The sequence below is a fragment of the Ascaphus truei genome, chromosome 21 (assembly GCF_040206685.1).
Source record: "Ascaphus truei isolate aAscTru1 chromosome 21, aAscTru1.hap1, whole genome shotgun sequence".
In the NCBI taxonomy this organism is placed as follows: domain Eukaryota; kingdom Metazoa; phylum Chordata; class Amphibia; order Anura; family Ascaphidae; genus Ascaphus; species Ascaphus truei.
Window position 1 is genome coordinate 14,836,644 of NC_134503.1, and position 26,265 is coordinate 14,862,908.

At 43.5% G+C, this 26,265-nt stretch overlaps 1 protein-coding gene across 2 annotated transcripts; it reads right to left on the reverse strand.

The window, feature by feature from the left end:
* Positions 1 to 11,434: 11,434 nt before the first annotated feature.
* On the reverse strand, positions 11,435 to 16,977 carry FUT7 (fucosyltransferase 7). 2 transcript variants are annotated; one of them, XM_075579502.1, is made up of 3 exons: positions 16,742 to 16,977; positions 16,569 to 16,656; positions 11,435 to 13,552 (listed from the first exon to the last, which is right to left on the reverse strand). In XM_075579502.1, exon 3 carries the CDS (start codon positions 13,520 to 13,522, stop codon positions 12,500 to 12,502), a length of 1,023 nt encoding a protein of 340 aa, XP_075435617.1. In that variant the 5' UTR covers positions 13,523 to 13,552; positions 16,569 to 16,656; positions 16,742 to 16,977; the 3' UTR covers positions 11,435 to 12,499. The 2 variants fall into 2 exon arrangements, with proteins under 2 accessions (XP_075435617.1, XP_075435616.1); XM_075579501.1 differs by having other exon boundaries at positions 16,569 to 16,977.
* Positions 16,978 to 26,265: the final 9,288 nt, after the last annotated feature.

Below are 26,265 nucleotides of genomic sequence, written 5' to 3' on the forward strand. Positions count from 1 at the left end.
TTGTACAATCCAATTCTTTATTAAAAAAAAAAAAAAACCCCATTAGGTATTTAATTTCTTTCCTTCTCCCCCCCCCCCCCTTTCAATTGGTTCTTCATTAACTGTATATTCTTCTCCAGCATAGTGTTGTTTAATAAACTGCAATGGTGCCATGGAAGTCGGGGGGGACGTTTGCATTCAATGGTGGACCAATCCAAATTTAAAAAAAATTGCAAACTTTCTACATGCGGTGGAAGCTGTGTCACTGCTTTCCGTGGTAAGCTTTAAACTTTTGTACACCCTAGACAAGGGGTGGCTAACTCCAGTCCTCAAGGGCCACCAACAGGTTGGGTTTCCAGAATATCCCTGCACAGGTGGCGCAATCTGTCCATGCTTCAGCATAGATGGCTCAGTCTTTGACGGAGCCGCCTGTGCTGAAGCAGGGATATTCTGAAAACCTGACCTGTTGGTGGCCCTAGACTGGAGTTGCCCACCCCTGCAATAGACTGAAGGTTTTTACTATCTAAGAGTAAGAATTTTTTATTTTTTTACTCCTTGCAGGTTCTATAATGTTAATCAAAAAGTGTGTGTGTGTGTTGGGTAGCCCTCCACCAGAGAAGAATTTAACAATAACTAATAGTGTGGTTCAAGAGATCAGGGAGGAACCTCTGCCGCCCCCCACACCCCCCCCCCAAGAGTCACAAAAAATATACAAATGTTCCTAGCACAGTTTAAATGATAATTAGACAAATGTCAATTTGAAAATGAATTATGTATTGAAAGAAGATGCAATACAGAATTGCCCCTAATAAAGGTATGGGGAGTACATCTCATCAAACAGAACTACACTATCGAAAACAATATATACAGGGAGAGGAGTGGAGGGAAAAACAAGGGGGGGTGAGAATACACAAGAAAAAAAGAGAGGGGGAACTACGTCAAACAAATGTGAAAAATACAAGGGGGGCAATGTTTCGGGGCCTTAATCACCCCTTCATGACCGTTCCCACACACCTTTTGAGTACTTCCCTTATGCACATCCATCCAAAACCTCATCTCAATAAAGTACTGATGTTGCTATATGCTCACTACATGAACGTGTTATATTTTAGTTTTCCATTGTCTAGATCTTGTATATCTAATGACTCAATAGTACCTAAATGTAGCACCTGTGGATACAATATCGAGTAAGTAAATCAACCCTGTATATCGCTGTACTGTAAGGTAACCCTCTCTAATTCAAAGCGTTTTCTCAAGGGTATACAAGTCAATCCTAATGTTAATAACAGTTGTGCTACAAAGTGATTTCTCTGTGGAGTAAATTACATTGGACCCCTCCAACCCAGCTGACGTACCCCTTAGCGATTTCTCTCAAATGTTCAGTGGTTTTTTAAATCTTGTAATAGTGATTCCTAGGGACGGAGTGTCATTAAATGGACTTTATTTTTATACAGTTAAACACTATGGAGCCTGCGCTTCTGTTTTTTTTCTGTTGATTATTTACTTACCTGATATTGTATCCACAGGTGCTACATTTAGGTACTATTGATTTATATATCAGATATATTTGACAGTTTTCCATTGTCTAGATCCTGTATAACCCGTTCATGTAGTGAGCATATAGCAACATCAGCACTTTATTTAGATGACCGGTTTTGGATGGAGGTGTATAAGGGAAGTACCATAGACTCAAAAGTTCTGTGGTAAAGGGCGAAACGCTGCCCCCTTTGTATTTTTCACCGTATCTTTTACGTTTGTTTTTGTCGTTTTCCCCCCCCCCCCCCCTTTGTCTTGTGTATTCTCACCCCCCTTGTTTTTCCTCCTCCCTGTATAGTTTTCGATAGTGTGTAGTTCTGTTTGAGATGTACTCTCCATACCTTTTTTTTTATTAGGGGCAATCCTGTATTGCATCTTTTTTCAATAAATCATTCATTTTCAAATTGACATGTCTGGTTATCATTTAAACTGTGTGCTGGGAACTTTTTTGTATATTTTTATACTGTTAAAGTGTCCGGATCCAGTGTGAGCACAACACAGATCAGTGGAAAGTGATTCTTTTACATGTGCTTCCACAAAACAGGTGGTTTTATTCAAGGGGAAGCTGGTTCTTCTGCCTGCTTTGTGCAGGATGCATTATTGAGCAATCTCTTCCTATTTATAGCAAGATTTTATGACTTCTCCCCCACGCCTCCCTTTTGCCACACACCATGACCAAAGGAAGCAAAGCAGGTCTCTGGTTCAATGTGCAAGCCTTGCTATGTAGTCCTTTGTAGAGACGGACTTGTCTTCGGAACACTTCCAGAAACTGCTTTATCCTTCATTCCATTGCTTATTTCCAACCTATAAACCTCAAGAGCTCTTCTTGCAGCTTTTAGTCCTAACAAAGATGTCCACTGCGCAAGCCACTTCCTTTCGCACAACGTATGTATGTCTTTATTTTATATAGCGCCATTAATGTACATAGCGCTTCATCGCAGTAATACACGTGACAATCATATAAATAACAAATACAAATAATACATAAAGGGAAGAAGTGCTTCACACAAAAGTAACATTTGGGGGAAAAGGAGTCCCTGCTCCAAAGATCTTACACTCGAATGAATTAATCCGCTAGAGATTACTGTGAATAGGGGAAGACAGTGATCCATTTCGCCAGCAACTTTCGATTGTGGGACTCTTTATATGCTATATAAACTTATTTCATACTTGCTTTGGTGCGCGTCTGTTTCTCCCTTTTTTGAATGGCGCAATGATCCTACACACTGATTTTTATTGGTAAATCACCTTCGCATGAAAACACTTCTCGGTTGAACTATGGTGCGGTACCGGCACAGTCCCTGTCCCGCTTACAATCTGGTGCCCGAGACAGGGTGTTGACAAAGGTCAATGAGTGGACACTGGGATTTTAACACGGCTCTCCTGCTTGTGCATGGTCTATGCTGCTGCACTTAAAGCTGCTACATCTGTATCGTTTAGTGTCGGAGTACTGTGGCATTCACCTAATACTTGGGTGTGGTACTGTGGCGATCACCTATACATTTTATTTCATATAGTGCTTTTCTCCCAATGGGAGTCAAAGCGCTTCACAATAAAAATAGCACATGGGGATTTGGTAAACAGGTGAGCTTACCATCTGTTTTTGGTGCCTAAGGCACAGGGAGATCAAGTGAGTTGCCCAAGGTCACAAGGATCTGACCTTGGGAATTGAACCAGGTTCCCTTGAACTGCCATTGTTCAGTCTCTGAGCTGCTCCTCCATGTACAGTACACCATTTTTTTTAAATGACCTGAACTAATGTACACAAAACAAGGTTTGTCAAAAAAAATGCATGCTAAAATGTCTCGCTGCTTCCACACCCCACAAATATAGGTTTCTCGTGTTTAGATCTTGTAAGCTCTTTCGAAACAGGAAGAGCTTGTGGTTTTCAATGCTTTCCTCCTTTTATTTTCTTATTCTGAGGGAGTGGCGCCGGTGAAACGTTATCCGGTGAAACGTTATCCATTTTGCTGCCGTAAATGTTGATATCCACGGTAATTGCAGATTTCCCCCCCCCCCCACCTATTTAACTGCACAAATATTGGGTTTTAAGCCAGGGGGGCAACTCCAGGCCTCAAGGGCCAGCAACAGGTCAGGTTTAAGGATATTCCTGCCTACGCACAGGTGGCTCGGTCAACAGCCACCTGTGCTGAAGCAGAGACATCCTTAATAACGTGGCCCTTGAGGATTGGAGTTAGCCAGTCCTGTTTTTAAGCTATAGGTTGGTACTAGGTAGTATTCCCACCAGTCTGAAAATGTATAGATGAGACAGGATTTAGTTTCTGTGAAGGCAACGGTTCCCTTTATCCATTGTAACACCTGTGCATTTCGGCAAAAATGTTGGAGAATATGGATTTTTCTTTTCCCGGTATAGTCCTGGTTTTAACGATGTGCTTTTCTACAGATCTAAGTCAGTGCTAACTATATACGCAGCAAATTAGTTTTTTTTTTTTTTTTTTGTTTGCTTTTTATATAAATTGCTAGACTATAAACTTTTTTTTTTTTTTTTAATTGTGTCCGATTTGCACAGTAGTTACAGTGATAAATTTAGTCATTGGAAGACGTGTTTCTGTAAAATGGTCCCAGAAATGGGACTGAAAAAGCCTTGACTAGAAAATACATAAAGTATTGCCCCCCCAAAAATATCATTCATTTGTTATACAAATGCAGAGGTGCCAAACCAAATTAAAGAACAAAAAAAAAAAAAACCCCACTGTATACATCTTATTTTCAGCAGAGGAATATTGGCCACAAATTATCACAAACCGGAAAGTGTTACAAAATATCTTGCATTGATGGGGAAGTGGGCTAAAGCCTGCTTAAAGGGCAGGCTCCGAGTGGCTGCTGCGGCTTACTCGCCACACGCTACAGCACAGCCCTCCTATGGGGCAGGCACCAGTGGCCGTGAGTGTGTTTGCGCGCAAAGCGCTGTGACGCGTATGCAGGGAAGACCAGAGTTTTGTCTTCCCTTGCAGCGACACGATCACGGGATGTGCAGATTGGGTGGACCAATAAGGGAGTGTGCTGTGCTGACGTCGTGGCTGTACCCCTCCCCCCGCGTCTCCCTTCGCTCCCCGTAGCCCGCAGAACTCGGCATCCACCTGTGCATGCGCCGCTGGACACATTGGGGCCCTAGAAATCAAGTATATTAAAACTTATTAAAAATAGCGTTGAGTTAAATGGGGAAAAAAAAGGTAGTAAGTATGGTCTAATACTACAGGACTGATTTATGGGGGTAACAACACGTGGGGTATTGCAGGGATTGCTCCTCCAAAGCATTTTCTGCTGTTTCACGGACGCTTTGCTTTACAGAATACTTCTTCCAGTGACTAACAAATAACCCCCTTTGTTCACTACTCATTGACATATCACTGCTAACGATGTTCATGAAGAATTTTGCAACACTTAAGGGTGTTAAACTGCCGCTTACTGTGTAATCTGACACTTTATTTAAAGACGCAATTCAAGCAATATCCTACATGTTTTTTTTTTAAATGTATTAGTTAATGCTTACTGCATTCCCCCCCCCCCCCCCCCCATCTCTTAATGCTGTTTTAATATACTGAGCACCCTTTTGATTTCTATAGCAGGATTTAACCCACCTCCCACACTGTGCAAGATCTTTGCAACACTTTCCTGTTTGATCATTTGTTGCTAATATTCCCAGCAGTTTAAATTGCAAATTGTAACAGTAGATGATGTTACCGTAGCAATATAAGAATACATTGTAGCTGCTGACACTAGGATTGCATGAAACTGAAAAGCAGCCATTTAGTGAACTCTGGAAAGCAGGATCTTTGCTGATCGATCACGAGAGAACTAATCGATCCGCAACATGGGTAAATAGTTTTCAATAAAGATAATCAAAGGCTGCCTATATTAAAACAACAAGATAAATATTGTTTTATATATTTGTGCCGCTCCTTTTTAAAATCCTATCCTAGTGATTTTAACAATCTTTATATGCTGCGTTTAGCACTTTCGTCTGTGCCTTTTTTACAGCCCTTTCTAAACCAAGACTGTCCCAGGAAAAGGAAGCTGAAAGAAAATGATTTTAACATTTTTTGCTGAAATGTACAGGTGTCATAAAGGATGACGGTGACTTTCCCTCCCTCCCAGAAACGAAATTCTGTCTCCTCTCTATAACCAACTCTACGTTCTCAGATTTGGGGGTTAAACGACCTGGTACCAACCTAGGGTGACCAGACTTTCAAAAGTAGCAATCGGGACACATATTAAAAAAAAAGTATTTAAAAAAACACATTACATCAATTTAAAAATAAACATGATAAGGGTATTTGTCCAATAGCGTCCCCATTTATACTGCATTCATTTATTTCAGTTTCCCAACATAAAGGAAACTCTTGAGTGTAGCAAATTGATGGTTTGGTTTATAGTAATAAATTGTTTAATTAAATGATCGTGCCTCTATTGTTCTTTACACAACATTAACATGGTGTGAATATCAGTTATGTATCAAACGCGATGTTCTCTTCGTACCAACAGTACAACAAACCATTCTTCACCCGCTTGCCACCCTCCGAAAACAGGAGACTCACTCTCGCAGCACACAGCGCAGTGCATGGCTGTATTACATGTAGCTACCAGTAATTAGCGTTAGCCAATATATTTACTCTTTGATATGATCGATCACGTGAAAACAGGTTGTGTCTATTTTTACGGTTTTAAGCGAGTCCAAACCGGGAAAATCTTAACATTTGAACCATTTTGAGAAAACAATCAGGACGCCAGGACATTTAATGAAAATCCGGTATGGTCACGGCTGAACCCAGGCAGTAGGGTTACCCTATACCAACCGTCATATCATAATATAGAATACAAAGGGTTTGATCAGAGAAATGTCTTAACTTAAGCTTTTCACTTAAGGTTCTTTTGAGCTATACTAGTGCAGGAGGGGGCGGGGAAATGCCAGTCCTCAGGAGCCAACAACAGGCCAGGTTTTAAGGATATCCCTGCTTCACAGTCAATGACAGGCACTGATTGAGCCACCTATGCTGAAGCAGGGATATTATTAAAACGTGGGCTGGAGTTGGCCAGTCCTGCACTAGTCTCAAAATAAGAGAAGCACATTTTGCATGAATAAAAGAAGCTTTTTTTTTTTTTTTTTTTTTCTTTATTGTAATCCGTCCAGCAAAAAAAAAACTAGGGCTGGTAACAGAAATTCTGCTGTATAGTAGTGTAAAGAGATCTTTAAAGATAATAAAGCGGCCAGGGACGGGCTGTATGGAAAGTTGCCATCTCTTAACAATTAATATTAGGCAGACTTTCCATTTCATGCACATGTAAAGTAACGGGGTTTCTGCTGGAAGAGTTTTGCAGAAGATGGTGACTGTGTTTGAGAACGTTGCACTGTTTGTTTTAAGGAAAGCCCCGACTGCGTCTAGCCACACAGGTAGTCCCCGCTATCCAACGTTTCACTTTACAACGAATGGCAGATCCAACGCTTTACAATGCGACCCTACGGGCCGTTTTTCGATGCCGAAATGCGTTATCCGACTCTCACCGCCACTGATTAACATGGGACTCGCTTTACAACGGTTTCACTATCCAACGCTGCTCCCAGAACGGATTCCGTTGGATAACAGAGGACTGCCTGTACACTATATCCAGCACTCTGTCGCTGAAGCAGTGAACTACTAAGGAGTTGGTGATGTATAGCAACGCAGTAAAGGGGTTATAATCCCCATAAAACTGCTCCCCTTCACCATACCCTTAGTGTTACCCCTTTAAGAGCTGCAGTCCCCTCTATAAATATGTATTTATAAAAAAAAATGATCTTGCCTAAACTGGAGGTGAGGGGGTGCCACAGAGTTTTTCTGGTCCCATGACTACTGGACACCCTTATCCCCCCCCCCCCTCCCTGTTCTTAGTACATAGACTTTTCCCTTGTAATAAACACTCATGGCTGTCGGAGTCATCCGTTGGAAACTGATCTCGTTTTCTGGCGACACCATGACTTTCTGTTGGCTGCTGGAGTAAGCCCTGACCTCGTGCCCACTGTGTATTCTCTGGACAAATGTTCTTGTCTGGTGGACAAAACCCAACCGTGATCAGGGACATGGAGGCCCCCGGAGATGTGAGGAGCCACAGATCAGCTCTGCTGGACCCCCTTGTTTTTTGGGGGTCTATTACATGTGAACAGACAGGACAGCTGCTTTAAAGTGTGACGTTCTACTCCCTTTTGCAGGGATGACCAACTGTAGTCTTCAAGGGCCACCGGTTAGGTTTTACGGATATCCCTGCTTCAGCACAGGTGGCTCAATCAGTGGCTCAAACTGAGCCACCTGTGCTGAAGCAGGGATATCCTTAAAACCTGACCTGTTGGTGACCTTTGGAGTCTGGAGTTGGACACCTGGTCTATTGCTTTACAAATTGCACATGACGATGATCAGACTTACAATTATAATTATATATATATACAGTGTTCAACAAACCTATACATTTGCACGCCCCGGGCGAGTGGATTTAAAGCTGCAGTTCAGTCAATATCCTGCATGTGTGTTTTCTTTAATAAATCAGTTCTGTAGTAAGAAAAAATACTTTTAGCATTTTCTGTTTTTAAAAAAACAACTTTGAAAGACCAATTTTCTTGTATTCTATTTTAACAGCCATTTGCTAAGGCACTGCCCCTTCATGTCCTGTCACAAGCCCTGGCACACCCCTTTGTCCGCCCTGCCCTCCCTCTAGCACATGTCAGTGCAGGATTGCTCATGAATATTCATGAGCTTCCACTGCCAGTCAAGCAGATTATAAACAAATCCCAGCTTTTAATATGTCACCAAATTTCGACCTATCAATACATGGAAAACGAATTGACCTGCAGCTATACTGTTCTTTAGGTAATTAGAGATTGCACACATAAAACTATTGAAGTAAAAAAATAAATGTAAAAAAAAAAAAAAAAAAAAAGACTGAACTGCAGCTTTAACATCGTGGCGAGCTCCTATTGGCCCAAGCAGCACACGTGTGGTACTGGGTGGCGAGTAGATTTTTTGTGATTTGTCGACCACTGTGTATATATATATATATATATAAAAAAACAAAAAAGTGTGGCGCCAAAAAATAATAATATAACTGTGATGTAAAAAAATTTTTATATAACTATAATTAATGAATAAAGAATTGTGTAAAGTGAATAATGTATAAAAATATTAATATATCTCTTAAACTAATGTGACCTTAGTGCATACTATTAAAACACAACCAGTAAAAGTAAACAAAACAGTGCATAAACGTGCTAGCAAAAAGAAAAAAGAAAAACACAAAAATCAAAAAACTCCAACCAGTCCTTCCATAATTAGTCCATGATGATAAGGTTTCTGATGTTGAAAGGGGTCTTTAGGCTGCTCTCACACGGGGTAAACCAACTCCACAGATATCTATAGACAGAAAAAGAGAGAGAGAGCGCACGCCCCATAGCATAATACTGCATAAAATTTATTAAAACAAGGAAAGGGGATGGGGGGTGAGGGGGGTAGGAATCGCACTCACAAGATGCAAGTAGTTAAAAGGCAATTTGTGATTATATCACCACCATCCGGTTCTGGATACTGCAACACGTCTCCGTGGACTCCTTCAGGGCTGCCAGACACGATCACCAGGGACCCGATGTTAAAAGGCTCCGTTCGCTGTCTGTATAGAGTCCAAAACTCCAGCTCGCACTTCCAATGGCCGCCAATCGTATTACCGCGCTTGGTGTAGGCTGCTGCCTACGATGACGCCGCGCACGCGCAGCAGCCTACACCAAGCGCGGGAATACGATTGGCGGCCATTGGAAGTGCGAGCTGGAGTTTTGGACTCTATACAGACAGCGAACGGAGCCTTTTAACATCGGGTCCCTGGTGATCGTGTCTGGCAGCCCTGAAGGAGTCCACGGAGACGTGTTGCAGTATCCAGAACCGGATGGTGGTGATATAATCACAAATTGCCTTTTAACTACTTGCATCTTGTGAGTGCGATTCCTACCCCCCTCACCCCCCATCCCCTTTCCTTGTTTTAATAAATTTTATACAGTATTATGCTATGGGGCGTGCGCTCTCTCTCTTTTTCTGTCTATATATATATATATATATATATATATATATATATATATATATATATATATATCACGGGTAAGAGGGGGAAAGGGGGAGGGAAAATGTGTGTTACAATTATATGTCTACATCCGCCTCCCAATTGTCCTGTTTTGAATTGTGGTCAAAGTCGTTTTTATGGCGCCAGCCTGGTGTTGCAGCGCTAAACGATTGAAACAAACAGGACAAGCCAGGTGATATAATTCAGATGGGGTAAGGGCACCAAGACACTATAACACCCACCTACTGTCTCTGTACATTCTTACCTCTTAGATTGTAAGCTCTTCGGGGCAGGGACTTCTTCCTAATGTTACTTTTATGTCTCAAACACTTATTCCCACTGTGTGTGATATATATTATTATGTCCCGTGTATCACTGCTGTGAAGCGCTATGTACATATAAATATATAAATAAAGACATATATACAAACATACATACAATATTGGCAGAAAGGAGTCCCTGCCCAGAAGAGCTTGCAATTCAATCGGAAATCCAACCTTGACACAAGATAGATTTACAGTTATTGTTGTTTTAGCTTATAGTCACCCTTGGGCACGCCCTTTACACCTTTTTTTTCCCACTTCAAACAGCTGACCGTTTTCACATAACAGGCAGATTAAAAGACCTCAGACAAGAGGTTAATGTGTGATAGAATTCAATGTAAACAGTATTACTAGTTTTATTTGTTTCCTCTTTATTTTCAGAGTTTTATAGGGTACAGAAAAGAAGGAACATAGTATCAGCATGACGGGATTCAGAAGTAATACAGCTTGTTTTTTTAATTAACCTAAACTTCCACTTTTTTTTATTTTTTTATAAAAGCAAGCATTTGTCTTTGCCCATATCAATATAAATGTGCAATTATAATTTAGATTTGTGTTTCATGATGAGCGGGAGAAGAGAGGGACGGGAGTAGAGGCTGTAGAGTGCTGATTCTTTAGAACAGACCCCTAAAGAATTTACCCAAAATATGAAACTTTGCAACCACGGGTAACAGGAGAGGCGGCCGCCACGTAAGACTTGTATCGTGGTGGTAATGGTAGTTCTACGTTTTTATTTGATATGTTCCGATTTGAATCTTTCGAGTCATTCAGGAATGGAAACTATCGCAGTCAGAACCTGCCACGTGGCTGGGGTATTCATAGTGAAACCAGTTTAACGGTTTGCTTTAGATTGCAGGGGAGTGATTGAGCAGAGATTTATTATGTTTCAATGCACTTCTCGACAATCTCTACGTGTTCATCCTGGAAGAGGAAGGGCTTATAGAAACATTCGTATACATCAAGCGTGTTATAAAGGTATAGACTCCACATTTCTGTTGAGAAAGACGCATGTTACACATATGGATGGGGCACAGATGTTGGAGTAGGGACAGGTAGAAAAATTTGCACGCTGAAAAGGTTCTAGATTCATGGGGTGGTCTCCTAGCATGGGTGGTGGAGGCTTGTAGAGTAATCCAGAAATGCTTCGGGTATATTCAGAGGTTTCATACGAACATAGAACCAACACCGTAATGAAATAATGTGCAAATCTGTACTGCGGCTTAAGAAAATGGGCAAGTGGACCTCATTGTCTTCAGTGCGTAACTATGAGGAGCCTGCATCACAGTAGAACCAAAGCTGATGCCAGTCCTTCTCTACGAGCGGGTGGGAAATCTCTATGGTTTTTAAATGTAGTAGATCAGGGGTGGCCAACTCGAGTCCTCAAGGCCCACCAACAGGCCAGGTATTAGGGATGTCCCTGCTTCAGCACAGGTGGCTCAATCAGTGTCTGTCATTTTGACTGAGCCACCTGTGCTGAAGCAGGGATATCCTTAAAACCTGACCCGTTGGTGGCCCTAGAAGACTCGAGTTGGCCACCCCCGCAGTAGATGGTAGTCATATCTTGCGGTCCCCATTCATGTGATGCATACAGTTGATGGTAGGACTGAGCAGAATATATTGCCGATGTAAGTTTAGTTCACCTTAGGGACCCCTGCAGAATTGGAACGGTTCCATTTATTGCTGACTTGCATGTTCTCATGTTACGGTTTGGATTCACTGCACATTCTATATTGTAGCATTAAAAATGCTATCTCCTAACAGCCAAGCAAGTCATGTCTTGAAACCCTCCACAGAGCCCAGTTCTAATTTAGTACAGGGGATTTCCACATTTAAAGCTGCAATCCCACCTAACTAACACCCCCCCCCCCTTTTTTTTAACATGGTTATAAGAGAGGGGAGGGTCCCCAGTCCCCAGATCTGGGGACCCCCTGGTTCCTGAGATAATTAGCGGTGAAGTTACAAGTATTATTTCCTGTTTTTTAAAGGGGATGTATTTGGCTATAATAGGAAGCTTCAACCAATGATGTTGCGGCTTCCTATTGGCCAACGATTTGGCGGCCATTTTGTTTCCTCAGGATTGAGCTGTAAACCCAGTAACTTCAACAATAAGTATCTTGCAAATTAGGGAGGGGTGCTTGGAGCTGATAACAGTGTGGTGGGGAGGGGTGGTACAAAAAACAGACTAGTACAGTATATGGTTGTTTTAAGTAGGTAAGAGCTACTAACAGCCCAGGATTGTCATCAAGAAGTATATAATTATGTGCAAATCATTCCTTATAGCAGCATTTCATGTTAAAGGCACAAAAAAAAATCACCTAAATGCACCTTCACCCCTATTAGGGCTGTCAGACACGAATTATCTCAGTGTTTACCATATTTGGTGGGCAACCAACTAATATCCCATTTATATATAGTATATTTAAGTGTCTGCCAATGCCTTTGTTGTTTTGTGGATGACAATGACATGGTTGGATGTATGTAGACGTACTTGTATGTTTACATTGCACCAGGTTCATTTTCAAATGAGTCTTTGAAGAGAATAATATGTATAAAGTATTGGCTGTTAATCATTCCCAAAACCAGCCCTCCAAATCGGAGTATACCTTGGTCTGGGGCAGACTGGAGTAACTTGAGCAGATAATGCAAAAACGCTCTCTCCAGTCGGTGTATGTTTTCACTGCATATCTCTTCCGCCAGCGGAAGAACTGATGGTAGCGTTCTGGGGTCATGGATACCAGGAAGTTTGCCAGGTTTTTGGTTGAGTTGAAGTCTGAGAGATGGATAAAGGAATCAGGTGGCACAAACCTCTCATAGTTCTTCCGAGATGGCCCCAACACCACAGGAACTGCTCCGGCAACGAATGAATTCTGCCACAGCTTTTCTGTGATGTAGTCACGGTGTACAGAGTTCTCTAGGGCCAGGTAGAAGTAGTATCGGGACACAGTGGGAAGGAGGCAGGAGGAACATAAGGGCTTCTTTACTGCCTTTCCATATATGTCCACCTTGAGGTGGGAAGAGAGCTCCTTGAAGAATGAAGCTCTTTCTTGTGACTTACGGTAGCTGCTGACCACCCACGTCACCAGTCCAGTCTTGTTGGGAATGTCAAAGGTCACAAAAGATTTGGGAACCATCTGACCATATGGCACAAAGATGTCAGAGTCTTCTCGATAGCTCAGAGTCCAGTTGAAAATGTTATTCCATATCCCAAGCCCATGGCTGTTAGAAGGGGACTCTAGTGTTGCCCAAACCCACTTCTGCCCAGGAGGTCTACTCTCAGTAGGCATATCAAAACCCTTCTTTTCAAGATCATGGTGGTGGAACACCACGACATCAGCATGGCTGTACTGTTTGCGGTTAGGTGTCAGTTGGCAGCTCTGGATACCATACAGATCTAAGCAAACATCTCCGGAGAGGTTCAAGGGATGGTGGAAAGGCCAGTGCCATATTAAGATGGTCAGTGTGTGGGATGGGGCTTCTGAGCCATAAGAGGAGAAAAGTACAAACCTTATGTTCCAGACAAGAGTAGCAAGTACCAGGAAGCTTCCCAGGGCTGACCCAGAACGTAGCCTGTGCCTAGAAGTCATACTCATATTACTCTCTGAGTAGAGTCCCCGGTATTACTGTAAAGAGACAGACAAGGCTGGTTATGCTAAAAAGTTTGCTTGTAGTGCGAAGCGACTGACTTTACCTACTGCTTTCATTAGAAGCGTATTAAAGGCTCACAACTAATAATAACTTTATTTCATATAGCGCCTTTCTCCCAATGGGGCTCAACGCGTCACAATTACAGTATAGCGCGCGGTGCGCAGCACATAGGAATTTTACAAGGAACAAATGATGCTGTCGTTCAATTACAGTTATTCCTACATGTACGTATCTAGGATAGAAAAGAAGGATAAAGGTTGTTTGTCTTAAAAATATAAATGTTGGACCAAGAAAATCCAAGCTAATTTAACACCTTGGTACTTTAGGAACCAGCAAACATAATATTTATCAACCAAAATATGATAGTTTTAAGGGGTACTGAGTATCTCTAATTTTTTTATTTGTGAGAGGGACCTGCAATACATTGCTTTTTTTTTAATGATTTATAGGTGGCAATGCCATTAGCTCACAAAACATGCATACAGTGACATCCCACAAAAAAGATCTAGCTAGAGGAAATATAAACTCATTCATAAGAGGGAAATACAGGGGAGTTTTGCCTGTGCAAACTCATGCTGAATACACAGGGACATCAGACAAAAGGAAGCAGCCAGAGGAAATCAACCCGCTCCCAAGTCTCAGCTCATCGTGTTTAGAAACTAAGAACATTTTTTATTTTAAAATACTTATAGGCAGTGCCGGATTAAGGGGCGCCAACCAAAAAGGGGCACCTCGCTTGTTGACCCCGGTGCCAACTTTAAATGTCCGAGTCCTGCGCAGCCTCGTCAATGTCGAAGGACATTTAAAGATGGTGCGTCAGAGTTGCGGGCACGCGTGGGACTCAGAACAGCAGCAGCAAGGAACAGTGATGAGTGCGCTCGGTCGCGCGGGACAGTACAGGAGCAGCGTCGCGGGACCCGTCCTTCTCCGCCGCTAACTCAATCTTTCCTTGCTGCTCCGCCACGCCATATTTAAATGTCCATTGACGAGGCTGCGCAGGACTCAGATGTGTGAAGCTGGCGCCTGGGTCGGAGCGCGCGCTGCAGAAAGTGAAGAATGTTGCACTTGCCGCCTCTTTCAGCGTCCCAGCGTCACACGCCGACGCGTTTCCATGACATTGGGACGTCACGTTGTCATGGCAACACGTCCCCGCGTGTAGTTGAGGTTTTTGCTACTATATTGTGCGGTGCGTACGGCTCGCTGTTCTTGAGGAACAGGATCGCACCTTGACAAGCCACTGTGCCACGTCAATAGCTTACTCCGTTTTTTTTAAAGGGAAGCTGTAAACAATGACTGGTTTTGCAATGAAATTGCATGTAGCTCCGATATTACGGTATATGTGTGTGCAACCATTAGTCACACACAGATTACTGCTACACTGCAAATCAGGACAATTACTGAATATGATTGAGCGATTTTTGGGGATCCATCATGGACCCCTTACTCTTCATTTGAATCATGTCTAATGGAATCAGATGTAGAAACGAGTTAATATTCTGCCACCTCGAGTTGGCGTCACTCAACCTTAATGAACCCATAATTCGCCCACGTATCTGCTCTACGTTTGCTTCACAAACGACGTGTAATTTTCATTGACGTAACCTTATTTGAGATCAGGCGCTGGAGCCCATTGCTGGCAGAGTTTGTAACACATTACTGGGCCGTCTGAGAGCATTTTTAATGCTTACACCATTCTCCCGTGTACTCGTTTACACACAACGAAGAAGCATCTGGTTCAGCACGCAACATAGGGCCTGCAAAGATGTAAATCCCCTTCTTTCACACTACTCCAGGAGATTGTAAGGGCCCTAGTACCTCTGACAGGTTTTGACTCTATGCACCTGTGGTTTAGTCAGTGGCCGTCAGCTGTGGGAGAGAGGTGGCGCAGTCTGAACGCTGTTGCACCTCGAAGATTTCAAGCAGAACCGAGGAATCATCCAGTGTCTGAGCAGCTGAGCCTCGGACACTGTGGCATATAAGCCACGGCCGCCACACCCTCTGGAACATGGGACAGGAATCCCTCCAAGAAACTTGTCATTCTCTCCATTTGAAGAACAGAACATATTTAAAAAATATAATATATATTTCTTTTTATGGGATATAATCCCCAGGATAAAAAGGAAAGCATTGCCTAAAATAAGAGATGCACTGTCCATTGCAAGGAAATGCTTTGCAGGCATTGAACGGGTTAATAAAATAATATAGACAAATGAATAGCAAACTGATCAGAAAGAAATCAAAGCGCGTCACAATTACAGTACAGCGCGCGGTACGCAGCACATAGAATTGTTACAGACACAGTCCCTGCCCCGTGGAGCTTACAATCTGGTTTTGGTGCCTGAGGCACAGGGAGATAAAGTGACTTGCCCAAGGTCACAAGGAGCTGACACTGGGATTTGAACCAGGCTCCCCTGCATCACACTCAGTGTTGTTACTCACTAATCCACTCTTTCCGCCCCAGATAACTCAGGCAACGTTTCCCGTCACAAGTACAGTCCCAAGATCTGCAGCCGGGAAACTTTCCTGAATTACCCCCATTTGATTTATTTAGGGCACTGATAATGGGGTCATGCACACGTTAGGAGGCGGAAGTACAAGCAAGATTGCTTACATTGGAAAGAAGGTGAGGTCGCCCTTCTCTGGAGCAGCATGCGCAGGTTGGTTCAAAATGGACCAGGTTTCACGCGGAGGCTAACTCCTTGGCTCTGCCTATTAAACATGCTCTCCCAGGACCCAGATCAACACGTAAACTAATCTCAAACATAGTGATGCCGACAAGACGCGCCATAGCTCTACCCTGGATGAAACCTCCCCTCTGTGGGATATATTATAAACAAAATATGTTCTGTTCTCCAAATGGGGAGAATGACAAGTTTCTTGGAGGGATTCCTGTCCCGAGTTCCAGAGGGTGTGGCGGCCGTGGCTTCTTATATATACTTTCTCGCTAAAGTTATAGGACACGGAAGATTAGAAACGCCTTGGAAAACCTACCTTAAGAAGGTCAGTGCACCATGTGGTTGATGGGAACCTCCGCGAGGAGCACAGAAAACAGGACCCCAAAGCCAGCACAAGCAAAGTCCTGATTTTTGGGAGAACAAGACATGTAGAAACAGCAGCATCAGCCCAACTCCTCAATTACGTCATTTCAGCACCACCAAACTCACTTCGCCAAGGACATCCCTGCTGTGCAGGAGTAACGTGTGTCCTCTTAGTTACCACCTCTTGGCAAGATGCTTTCTTCATGGGCTGCTAGTGTCAAAGAGTGTACACCAACTTTCCTCACCCTTTGGTTATAAAGTGCTTCTTCATAGTGGACAGCCCACAGCTTGACCACCAAACAGGTGTGAAAGTGGCTTTGCTGAAAATGTATGTGGTGAAAGGTGCTTGCTCTGTGCTCAACTGAGGCTCCTTCTGCTTTTTGGCTATTTCCTCTCCCCCCCCCCCCCCTCCTCCTTCCTTTCCAGCAAGCTTCTGTTTCTGAGAATGATGACCATCACGTTCCCTATGTCAGCACTGTGTACAGTGCAGCGTATGCCATCAGCAGTGTAGCCTTCCCTTTAATCACCGTTGTAGCTCCCCATGTCCCAGCATCGCAGGCGTCTCCGCCATGCCGTGTCTGAGCCTCCGCGCCGACGTGTTCCAAAAGGCATATCTTTTCCGCTGGAAGGCTCTTATTCAGCATGCTAGGAAGCTGCTTTCCCTGTGCTGGAGAACGTCTCAGTCCCATTTATTTAAGTGGGTCTGAACTCTTCTCCGACACTGGGAAGAGACTTCGCAGCATATTAAATAAAGGCGAAAGTCTGTAGAGACCCTTCAACATGTCATTGTAATGAAATGTCATTCACAGTTGTAACGTTTTTGAAAGTTGTAGTTTCCCGACTCCCCTCCCTTCCCCCCCCTCCCGAAAAGATTCTAAAGCCGTGTAGTGCAATCGGACCATTTTCGCCTTTTCTCCGTTTTTTTAGACACTGACGGATTTGTTGTTCATGTTCGTGAGATGGCAAGTTAAAAAAAAAACCTCAAGCCGGTTTAAGAGAAAAAAAAACAGGATGCCACCTCTTAAGCTATTCATGTCGAAAGTAAAAAAAAAAAGTGCCTTACAAGGCTCCTACAGCTGCAGACTTTTACCCACTGTGACATCCTGGCACGAATACTGCCAGTGGGTTCCAGTTTCACAGGGTCTGACTCATGCATTTTCTCATTGCCACCTGTAGGCCGAGCAGAAACCTGGTTGGTGTGTTATGCGATGCTCACATCTGTACTGTGTCTACATGGAAATGTGCTCTAGAAAGTAGGAGAAACCCAGAACACTGCTAACTCAATGAAGCAGCGGTTATAACAGTTGAGCTGGTCCCTATAGTGAAGATAACCTTTTCTCCGTGGGCATCATAACTGTAGGTACCACTGGCCTTTGGGTGCCCAGATCACCCTACATCAGGATCTGCGTTACCAATCAGTATAACAATTGAACACGACATTCCAGTGGTTCAGGGAAAGATGGACAGTGGTTACTAATTGCTGTTTTTTTTTTTCTTCTTGTATTTGCCCTTTATCGGTGTTAAAATACCAACCGCAAACTTTTTTTTGATTTCTGACCATTTAAAAGGTGCAATCCAACTTCCGGGAAGTAGAGACCGTAGAGACTGTAAACATCGATGTTTAAAAGCGTGAGAAGTGCAAATGAAAAGGTATCGCTAGGGAGTGTACCTCCTGCCTACTTAACCCATTCTACAATGGTTTGGTCATTTCCCCGGAAGTCCAGGATTAAAAGAACACATTGGGCCTAGCCCATAGAATAGGGTGACCCGTTGTCCCGGTTTAGCTGGGACAGTCCCGTTTTTTTGCTCTCTGTCCCATTGTCCCCAAAGCTATCTAAATGTCCTGCGTGACTGATCATGCGTGCGCGGGCAGCAGGCATGATCACGCATTTGCATAAGCGATTGCGCACCTGCCTGACACGCATGCGCATTCGGTGTTTGCCGTTTGTACATCGTTTGTCCCGGGAAAACTATCATCACCCTACCATAGAAGCCAACTTCTGTTGCAGAGCGGCAGGCCTGTTGGTTCCTGGTGTTTGTCTGCTGGGACAGCGACTGGATCCAGTTGTTTTTACCTTCTCTGGATGTCCTGCTTGAAGAGCCTTTGCTGTTGAACCAGTGAGTGACCTTTTTGACAGGCCAGAGCGGACTTGTGGGAACCACCTCCCCAAGAACTTGTACTTGATAAAGCACTAGTAAATCTCCGACAAGGGATGATCTCTCTCTACGACAAGGGATGATCCCTGTGACCCCAGAGAACCGCACCATGATATCTGACGGGTCAGTGAGAGCAGGGGGTCCTCGGACCCAGACTGGGCTTGTGCACCAGGGGGAGGATGCAGCTGCTGCCACCTTCGTGGAACAGGAGATACATCAGTTGGCTGAAATGATCACATAGATTATGATTCAAAAGTTCCTCACCTTTAAAGAGGAGACTGCTGAGATACTCAGCTCCTTATTGCTGCAGCAGAAGATGCCCTCAAAATGCGATCAAAAGCACCTATTGCATGAAGCACCACCAGGGTCACCGAGAGGGGGGGGGATAGTTGGGACTGCTGTACCGGAACCGGCCAGGACTCCCTGCCTCCTGCACAGCTCTCCTCTGAGCACCCTCAGCTGCGGTTGCAGCAAAAGCCAAACATTATTTTACAGCCTGGAGGTCAGATCTCTGAGATTGGGCCTAATTATCTCAGCACATCTGCTGTATTGATTCCACTCCTTATCTGCTGAGGAATACCCTGGTCTTCCATATCTGCTCTGCAACCCGAGCTCAATACCAGCAAACTCAGGCTAAATGCCCCATTCCGACCAAGCGTCTCAACACAAGACAAGTTCTGACCTAATCTCACCAGCCTCTTTTTTTTCTCCAAACCTTTTTATTAGGTATTGATACATTACATAATAAACAGTATAGAGTAGTGGTTACACAATACCATAATATTGATTTTTTTTTAACTTTTTGTGAAAGAGGGGAATAAGATGGGTGGGGAGGGGGCACTGATAACCCACCCGAGGGTGTGGTCGACCTTTCTGGTCACTCAGTGGTCCCGGGTGACAGACTCCTGAAAAAGAGAGGGAAAGAAGGGAGGAAAGGGGGGGGGGGTAGAGTAGGAAGGGGTAGGGGAGGGGGCGGAAGAGAGGGGGGGGTCCCCTCCGTCCCCTGGCGGGCCTCATTCTCGGTCCGTAGTCTCGGGTTGTGAGGAAAATCGAGGCGTTTTCAAAGATTAATGCGTCAGCCAGGGCTCCCATATGGTATAGAACCGGTCCGTTGAATGGTTGAGAAATGCTGTCAGTTTTTCCATTAACATTACCTCGTTTAATCTTTTTCTCACCATTTGTACTGTGGGAGGGGTAATTTTCTTCCAAGAGGACACCACTGAGCATCTTGCTGCTGTTAGGAAGAAGGAGATCAATTTCCATACTGGGCGGTCGATTTCCTCTATCGGCCTTCCCAATATGAAGGTCAGTGGATCTAGGGGGATGGTGAGATCTGTGACCTCTTTTATAAGATTTTGGATTATGGGCCAATATTTCTGAATTTCTGGACACAGCCACCATATGTGGGCCATGTCCCCTTTTTGTCCACAGCCTCTCCAGCAAAGGTCAGAAGCCAGAGGGTAGATTAGCTTCAGTCTCACTGGCGTGAGATACCAGTGGAACGTTATTTTGTATATATTTTCTTTGATCGTGGTGCATACGGAAGTTCCTGATGCCGGCATGGAGGGATAACAGCTGCAATAACCCGCGAGAGGAAGACGGCTCTCTCCTACCTGGATCACAAACTTTTGCTTTTTCAGAGGCACTGTGTTTGGTGGCGACAGAGAGAGATCCCAGCTCACGTTCCCTCTCCAGGCTAGTCTCTCAATATATAAGTAACAGCGGCTTTCGACATCTCCTGTACTCATTTATATACCGTGTCTGTTACACCACTTATACGATAGTGATTGATAAGAGGTTTCTTCTCTTATCCTAACAGCATTGTCTATATCTGAAAGGAATCTCCTTCCTAGGAGGGTTTCGACTGTTATATTTGTTCCCATGTTCTATGTCAGGGGTGCACGAAATTGAGGGGGGGAAGATTTTTTAAGGGGCGCGGTGGTTGCAGAGGCCCCGCGCTCTTCCCCAAGGCATTTAAATTAAATGCCGGGGGACCGCGCTAGGCCGCTGCGACTTCACTAACCGTGACTCAGTCGGCTTGGGCGACGCGTCACCATGGCAACGAGGCATCAAATGACGCCGCAGGAAGACGTGGCGTGACGTCACATGACCCCGCTGCGTCATTTAACGCTTCTGACTCAGTAAGGGGGGCGCGAGCGGTGGGGGACGCAAGGGAAAAAGTGTGCGCACTCCTGTTCTCTGTTATGTTTTATTGCACGTTATAATGGCTGTTTTCTCATTGCCTGGCTGCCGATATCCTACCGACAGAAAGAGTGTTAGATGGAAATCTTTTTATTGCTTCAGAAAAAGGAACTGTCATGCAGTAACTCGGCTCACAATTCCTAATATTATATATTAAGAGAAACCGAAGTCCAGTTCCACAGAACTTCTTACTGAGTTACTGGTTCTTGGGAAACCCATTGGGCTGGATACTTGGAAACTGTGAGAAGTTCTGTTAGTAAATGACTCATTTAAATGAAGGTTTAAAATCTCGCCCATTTAAACGCTTTATCCTAAACACTTCTGATAAAGCGATTTACTCTCTGTTGGAATAACTGTGAGATCTTCCTCCCTTTACTTCTCCTCATTATTCCTTCTTCACACGAGACTCGCATTTTAAGAGGCATCAAAGTTCAAGTTTCCTCAATTTAAAAAAAAAGTGGGTTTACATTATATCCGTCTGTATATCCACATGACACATACATTAAACCAGTATCTGGTTAACATACATTGTTTTGTCGAATATGCATATGCTAAAACTCTTGTCCATTATGTTAAATGTGAAAATAGATGTTATTATAATTTATTGAAGCCTATCTATAAATAAATATTATTTAAGAAAAGTAGCAATCCACCCTAACAAACCCCATTTTGTTACGTGATTGGAATCAGGAGGTTCCCTGGGATTAATTATGATCGTTTCAGGTCCAGGGAACCTTGTTTGCTAGGATTCTTACTTGTAAAGTTTGTACTTCCTAGTTCGTAAAGGGAATGTACATTACTTTCCAATGGGAAGCTACAACCAATGATGTTGCTTCGGCCTGTTGCCCAATATTTGGCAGCCATTTTGTTTTCCCTGGAGGGAGATTTAAACCTGAACCTTTACTGTTCAGTATCTTGGGAACTGGGGGGGTCCCTAGAGGGGGAGAAAGAAAACAAGTAAGGAGAGGGGGGAATGCTCCTTTAACCCTTTCACAGCTGGACTGAGGTCCATGGCAGCACAATGCATCACTATCCTCCATTCCTGATGAGTTACATAGGGACTTAACTCAGAGAGCAAATTATTCTATTTGAACAAAATTACTACAGCAAAGTTTAACCTTCAACATCTCTGTGTATACCCAGGCTAATAAAAAAAACAATAAAAGGTGCAATCCTACATAGTCGGACAGTATTTCAGTATTGGTCAGTATTCAGAGGCTCTGAATGAGGAAGTGTCAATCAAGGGTTTTTCCTTATCTGTATTCCACCCTTATTGGAGAACCGATAGAAATAAGGGGAGAGTGGACTCTGGCTTCACAAGCGCTCGCTGATCATCACACAGGCAGCAGCTAGGGGCCATCACCCCTCCCAAGTCTAACTTTAAAACATAAATTAAAGCTACTTATTGGTATCAGATTTCGGGGGGGGGGAGGAAGGAATCGCCCAGATGAGACCCCCTTAAAGATGTCACTGAATGTGTTCAGTTTAGTTCTACAAAGGATTGCTCCTTTAAAGCAATTTGTCTTTGTGATAATTAAGGCTGGGCGGATTTAGATTTAGTATCTGTAAATTAATTATAGAGAGCCTAAAAAAACTGGTAGCTCCTGAGGCCTGAACTTGAGCCCCACTGAACTGGTACATAAGGCTACAAAATAAAATAAGACGATATATATGATTTTTTTTTTTTTACATAAAAAGCTGCATGTAGATGAATAACACAGGGACAAAGGTTCATTTCTATAACTAAAGTCCCTTCCGGCCAGGCTGACCATGCTTAAGGGAAACCGTTTCCAACCTTATTTTACCTTGTACCACCACAACAAATAGTCACAACCTCCCAGAACCCACCAGGTTTTACAGGTGTCAAACCATATCATCCTATGTTGTCCCTGCATTGTGTCATCTATTTTCACATTGTCCAGGTGGTCCTTGCTATCCGTCAGTCCATTATCCGTCCAACGGCTTATCTGACGCCAGATAATGCATTCCACTCAACGCATTATCTGACATCGGAACAGATTATCCGACGCTCACTGGCGCTGATTAACATTGGATCCGCCTTCCGATGGTCCGCAATCCGACGGCGGTTTGCAGGACGGATTCCGGCAGATTACCGAGGACTGCCTGTACTTGTTTTCTCTATGCCTGAGACCTTCTCACGCCCACCACGGCTAGAGACCTCCAAAGACTGTGAGAGCTTTTCTATTAAGGACATTGTAGCACCTCTTTTTGTCACCCACCAAAGTTTCATTTTTAACCATAATCCCTTTGCATGTGGTTTGTAGATCTTTGCTCAGATTTTGATGAGTTCCTTGTGTGAAGTCGACTGAAAAAAAACATTTTCTTTAAAAAACGATGGACTTTCATGTCTCCTTCTTCAGACGTTATGCATTTGGGAAGCAAGAATAAACAGGTAATTTACAAATTAAATGGGGATAATTTGGGGGAATCCTTGATGGAGAAGGATTTAGGAGTGCTTGTAGACAGCAGGCTTAGCAATAGTGCCCAATGTCATGCAGTAGCTGCAAAGGCAAACAAGATCTTATCTTGCATTAAATCGGCAATGGATGGAAGGGAAGTAAACATAATTATGCCTCTTTATAAAGCATTAGTTAGACCACACATTGAATATGGAGTACAATTTTGGGCGCCAATCCTTAGAAAAGACATTATGGAACTAGAGAGAGTGCAGAGAAGAGCCACCAAATAAATAAAGGGGATGGGCAATCTGATTTATGAGGAGAGGCTAGCTGAATTAGATTTGTTTAGAAAAGATGCATCTAAGGTCGCGCGTATAGTGCCCGTGACCGGTGACGTGACAGGACAGGTGATGTCGCCGCTAGCAAAAGTTATATTTTGCTTTGCAGCGGCGGCGCGGGCTTCCGGGCATTTGATTTGTTCAGGGGCTGTCACATGAGGCGACAGCCCTTGAAAAATCAAAAATTCCCGGCTTCCAAATTTGGCGACGCGACGTCGCTGCGTCGCATTGTCGCCGGCGCGCTTACTATAAGCGCACATGGCGGCGGCAATGTATTTGTTTTTGGGCAACGTCGCCGTCGCCCATCGCGGGCACTATACGCGCGGCCTAAGAGGGGTTTATGATAACTATATACAAATATATTCAGGAACAATACAGGGAGCTTGCAAAAGAACTATTCATCCCAAGGGCAGTACAAAGGACTCGGAGGCATCCTTTAAGGTTGGAGGAAAAGAGATTTCACCAGCAACAAAGGAAAGGGTTCTTTACAGCAAGGGCAGTTACAATGTGGGATTCATTACTTGTGGAGACTGTGATGGCAGATACAATAGATATGTTCAAAAAAAGGTTGGACATCGTTTTAGAAAAGAAAGGTATACAGGAATATAACAAATACGTAAACATGGGAAGGATGTTGATCCAGGGATTAATCTGATTTGGAGTCGGGAAGGAATTTATTTTCCCCTTATGAGAGATCATTAGATGATGTGTCACTGGGGTTTTTTGTTTGCCTTCCTCTGGATCAATATACTGTAAGTACGGATATAAGAGAAAGAATCGGTCGTCTAAATTTAGCATAGGTTCAACTCATCTACTATGTAACTACCGGTATATATGTAACTATGTAACTATGTAGATGACACTATATAAGAAGCACAATGTAGAAAATTAACTGATGTTAACTAAATTGATGTCACTGTATTATGTCAGCAACTAGCAGATACGCTGCAGGAGGTTCATGTCCGTTAAACCCGAAATAGGAGTTTTTCCTTTGCAGCTGGTAAATGTGTTAAACTATTGTAATCTAATCTGAAACACTCAGATTACTATAAAATTTGAGTTCAAAGTGTGTGTTAAAAATCTCCTTCGGCTGAAACGCACGTCCGAAGACGAGAACGCCGCTGTCTGCTTGCATCATCGATAACGCGCTGATCCAGCTGCTCCCACTCCTGAACGATACGTTGTTTAACTAATTCCTTTTTTCCGTCCTCCTAGCGTCCGCCCTTTATCAGGATCCAATTTCTGTAAGCGTTTTGGATCATAATTCTTGCTCTGTCCCAAGCACTTTATAACGTGCTTCTCTTAGTTCAGCACCATTCTGTAACTGTGCACGTGATGAGGTCATCACGCCATCTGCAATTCCAAAGAATATTTATTAGATTATCAAATAACTCTTAAATGTAATAATCTCCTGTAACAGACCTATCATTGCTCAAACTGTCATGACAATATTGTGATTTTTCTGCACGATAAATAAATGGGGTCCCGTTTTTTCTAAACACAGTGTGTGTATGTGTATATATATATATATTAAACAATGGAGTAAGAGGCGCTACTTCCGAAAACCACAGGTGGCGAGGGATGGACACAGAACATGGTATTCATTGGAAGCATAAAGTGCATTAAATCAAGTCAATAACATTGGTTGTGCTGTCCCTCTTCACAAACAATAAACAAAGGAAAAGGAACTCCAATTCCCATCATGCACTGCATTAACCCTTTAAAACCCAGAGAGCGATCAGCTGGCCGACCCTTAGTGAGAATGTCCAGGTTCTCTCACACACACAGGAGGGGAGGTTTCCGTAAGGTAAGTACACCACATACTAAAAACCAATGTATATCCCTAGATTTGAACCTGAAGCAGTGTCTTTAAGTAGGTGCATAAGAAAAAAAAAAAACATGGTCTTTCCCTGTCTTCCACAGCCTGATTAAATCTTTCAGGTGCAGCGTGTTAATCAGGTTATAACTGTTTACGGAGGCTGGGAGAGGACACACTGCTCTACAAAGAATAGAGCAACTCCAGCAGGTACAAGGGAAAGAAAGATCGAGTGGGGGCTGGCCAGCCCTGCTAGAGAACAGGAAAGGAAGGAGATGCAGAAGGGGTTAATTAATTATCATAGGCACATTTTAAAATGATGTGCAAATGAACAGATAGAAGGCGTCCTTATCAGGAAGTATCAGCGGCATTTCTAATCTCTGCATTTTAAACGTTTTCTTCACTCTTAAAGCCCAACACTAACCCCCCCCCCCCCACCCCCCAGGGATCAAAAGTTCATGTGCGTGATGAGTGCCGGGGACTCGCTACCCAAATATACCTTATTGTTTTCCTCTTTCTTAACCCAGTCATGTCTTCTGTTTCCTGTCGTTTTTCTTCTCGAGCCTTTGCCTGCCTCCCACCCCTTGTCCAAGCCAAGCTGGGCGGAGGTGCTACCAAGAGAAGGAAGCCGCTGCTGTTTTTGAGGTCATCTTCATCTATCGCGTTGTCTCAGCACATGGAAGGGGGAAAGTGGATGAGTGAAGGGTGGAGACGGGA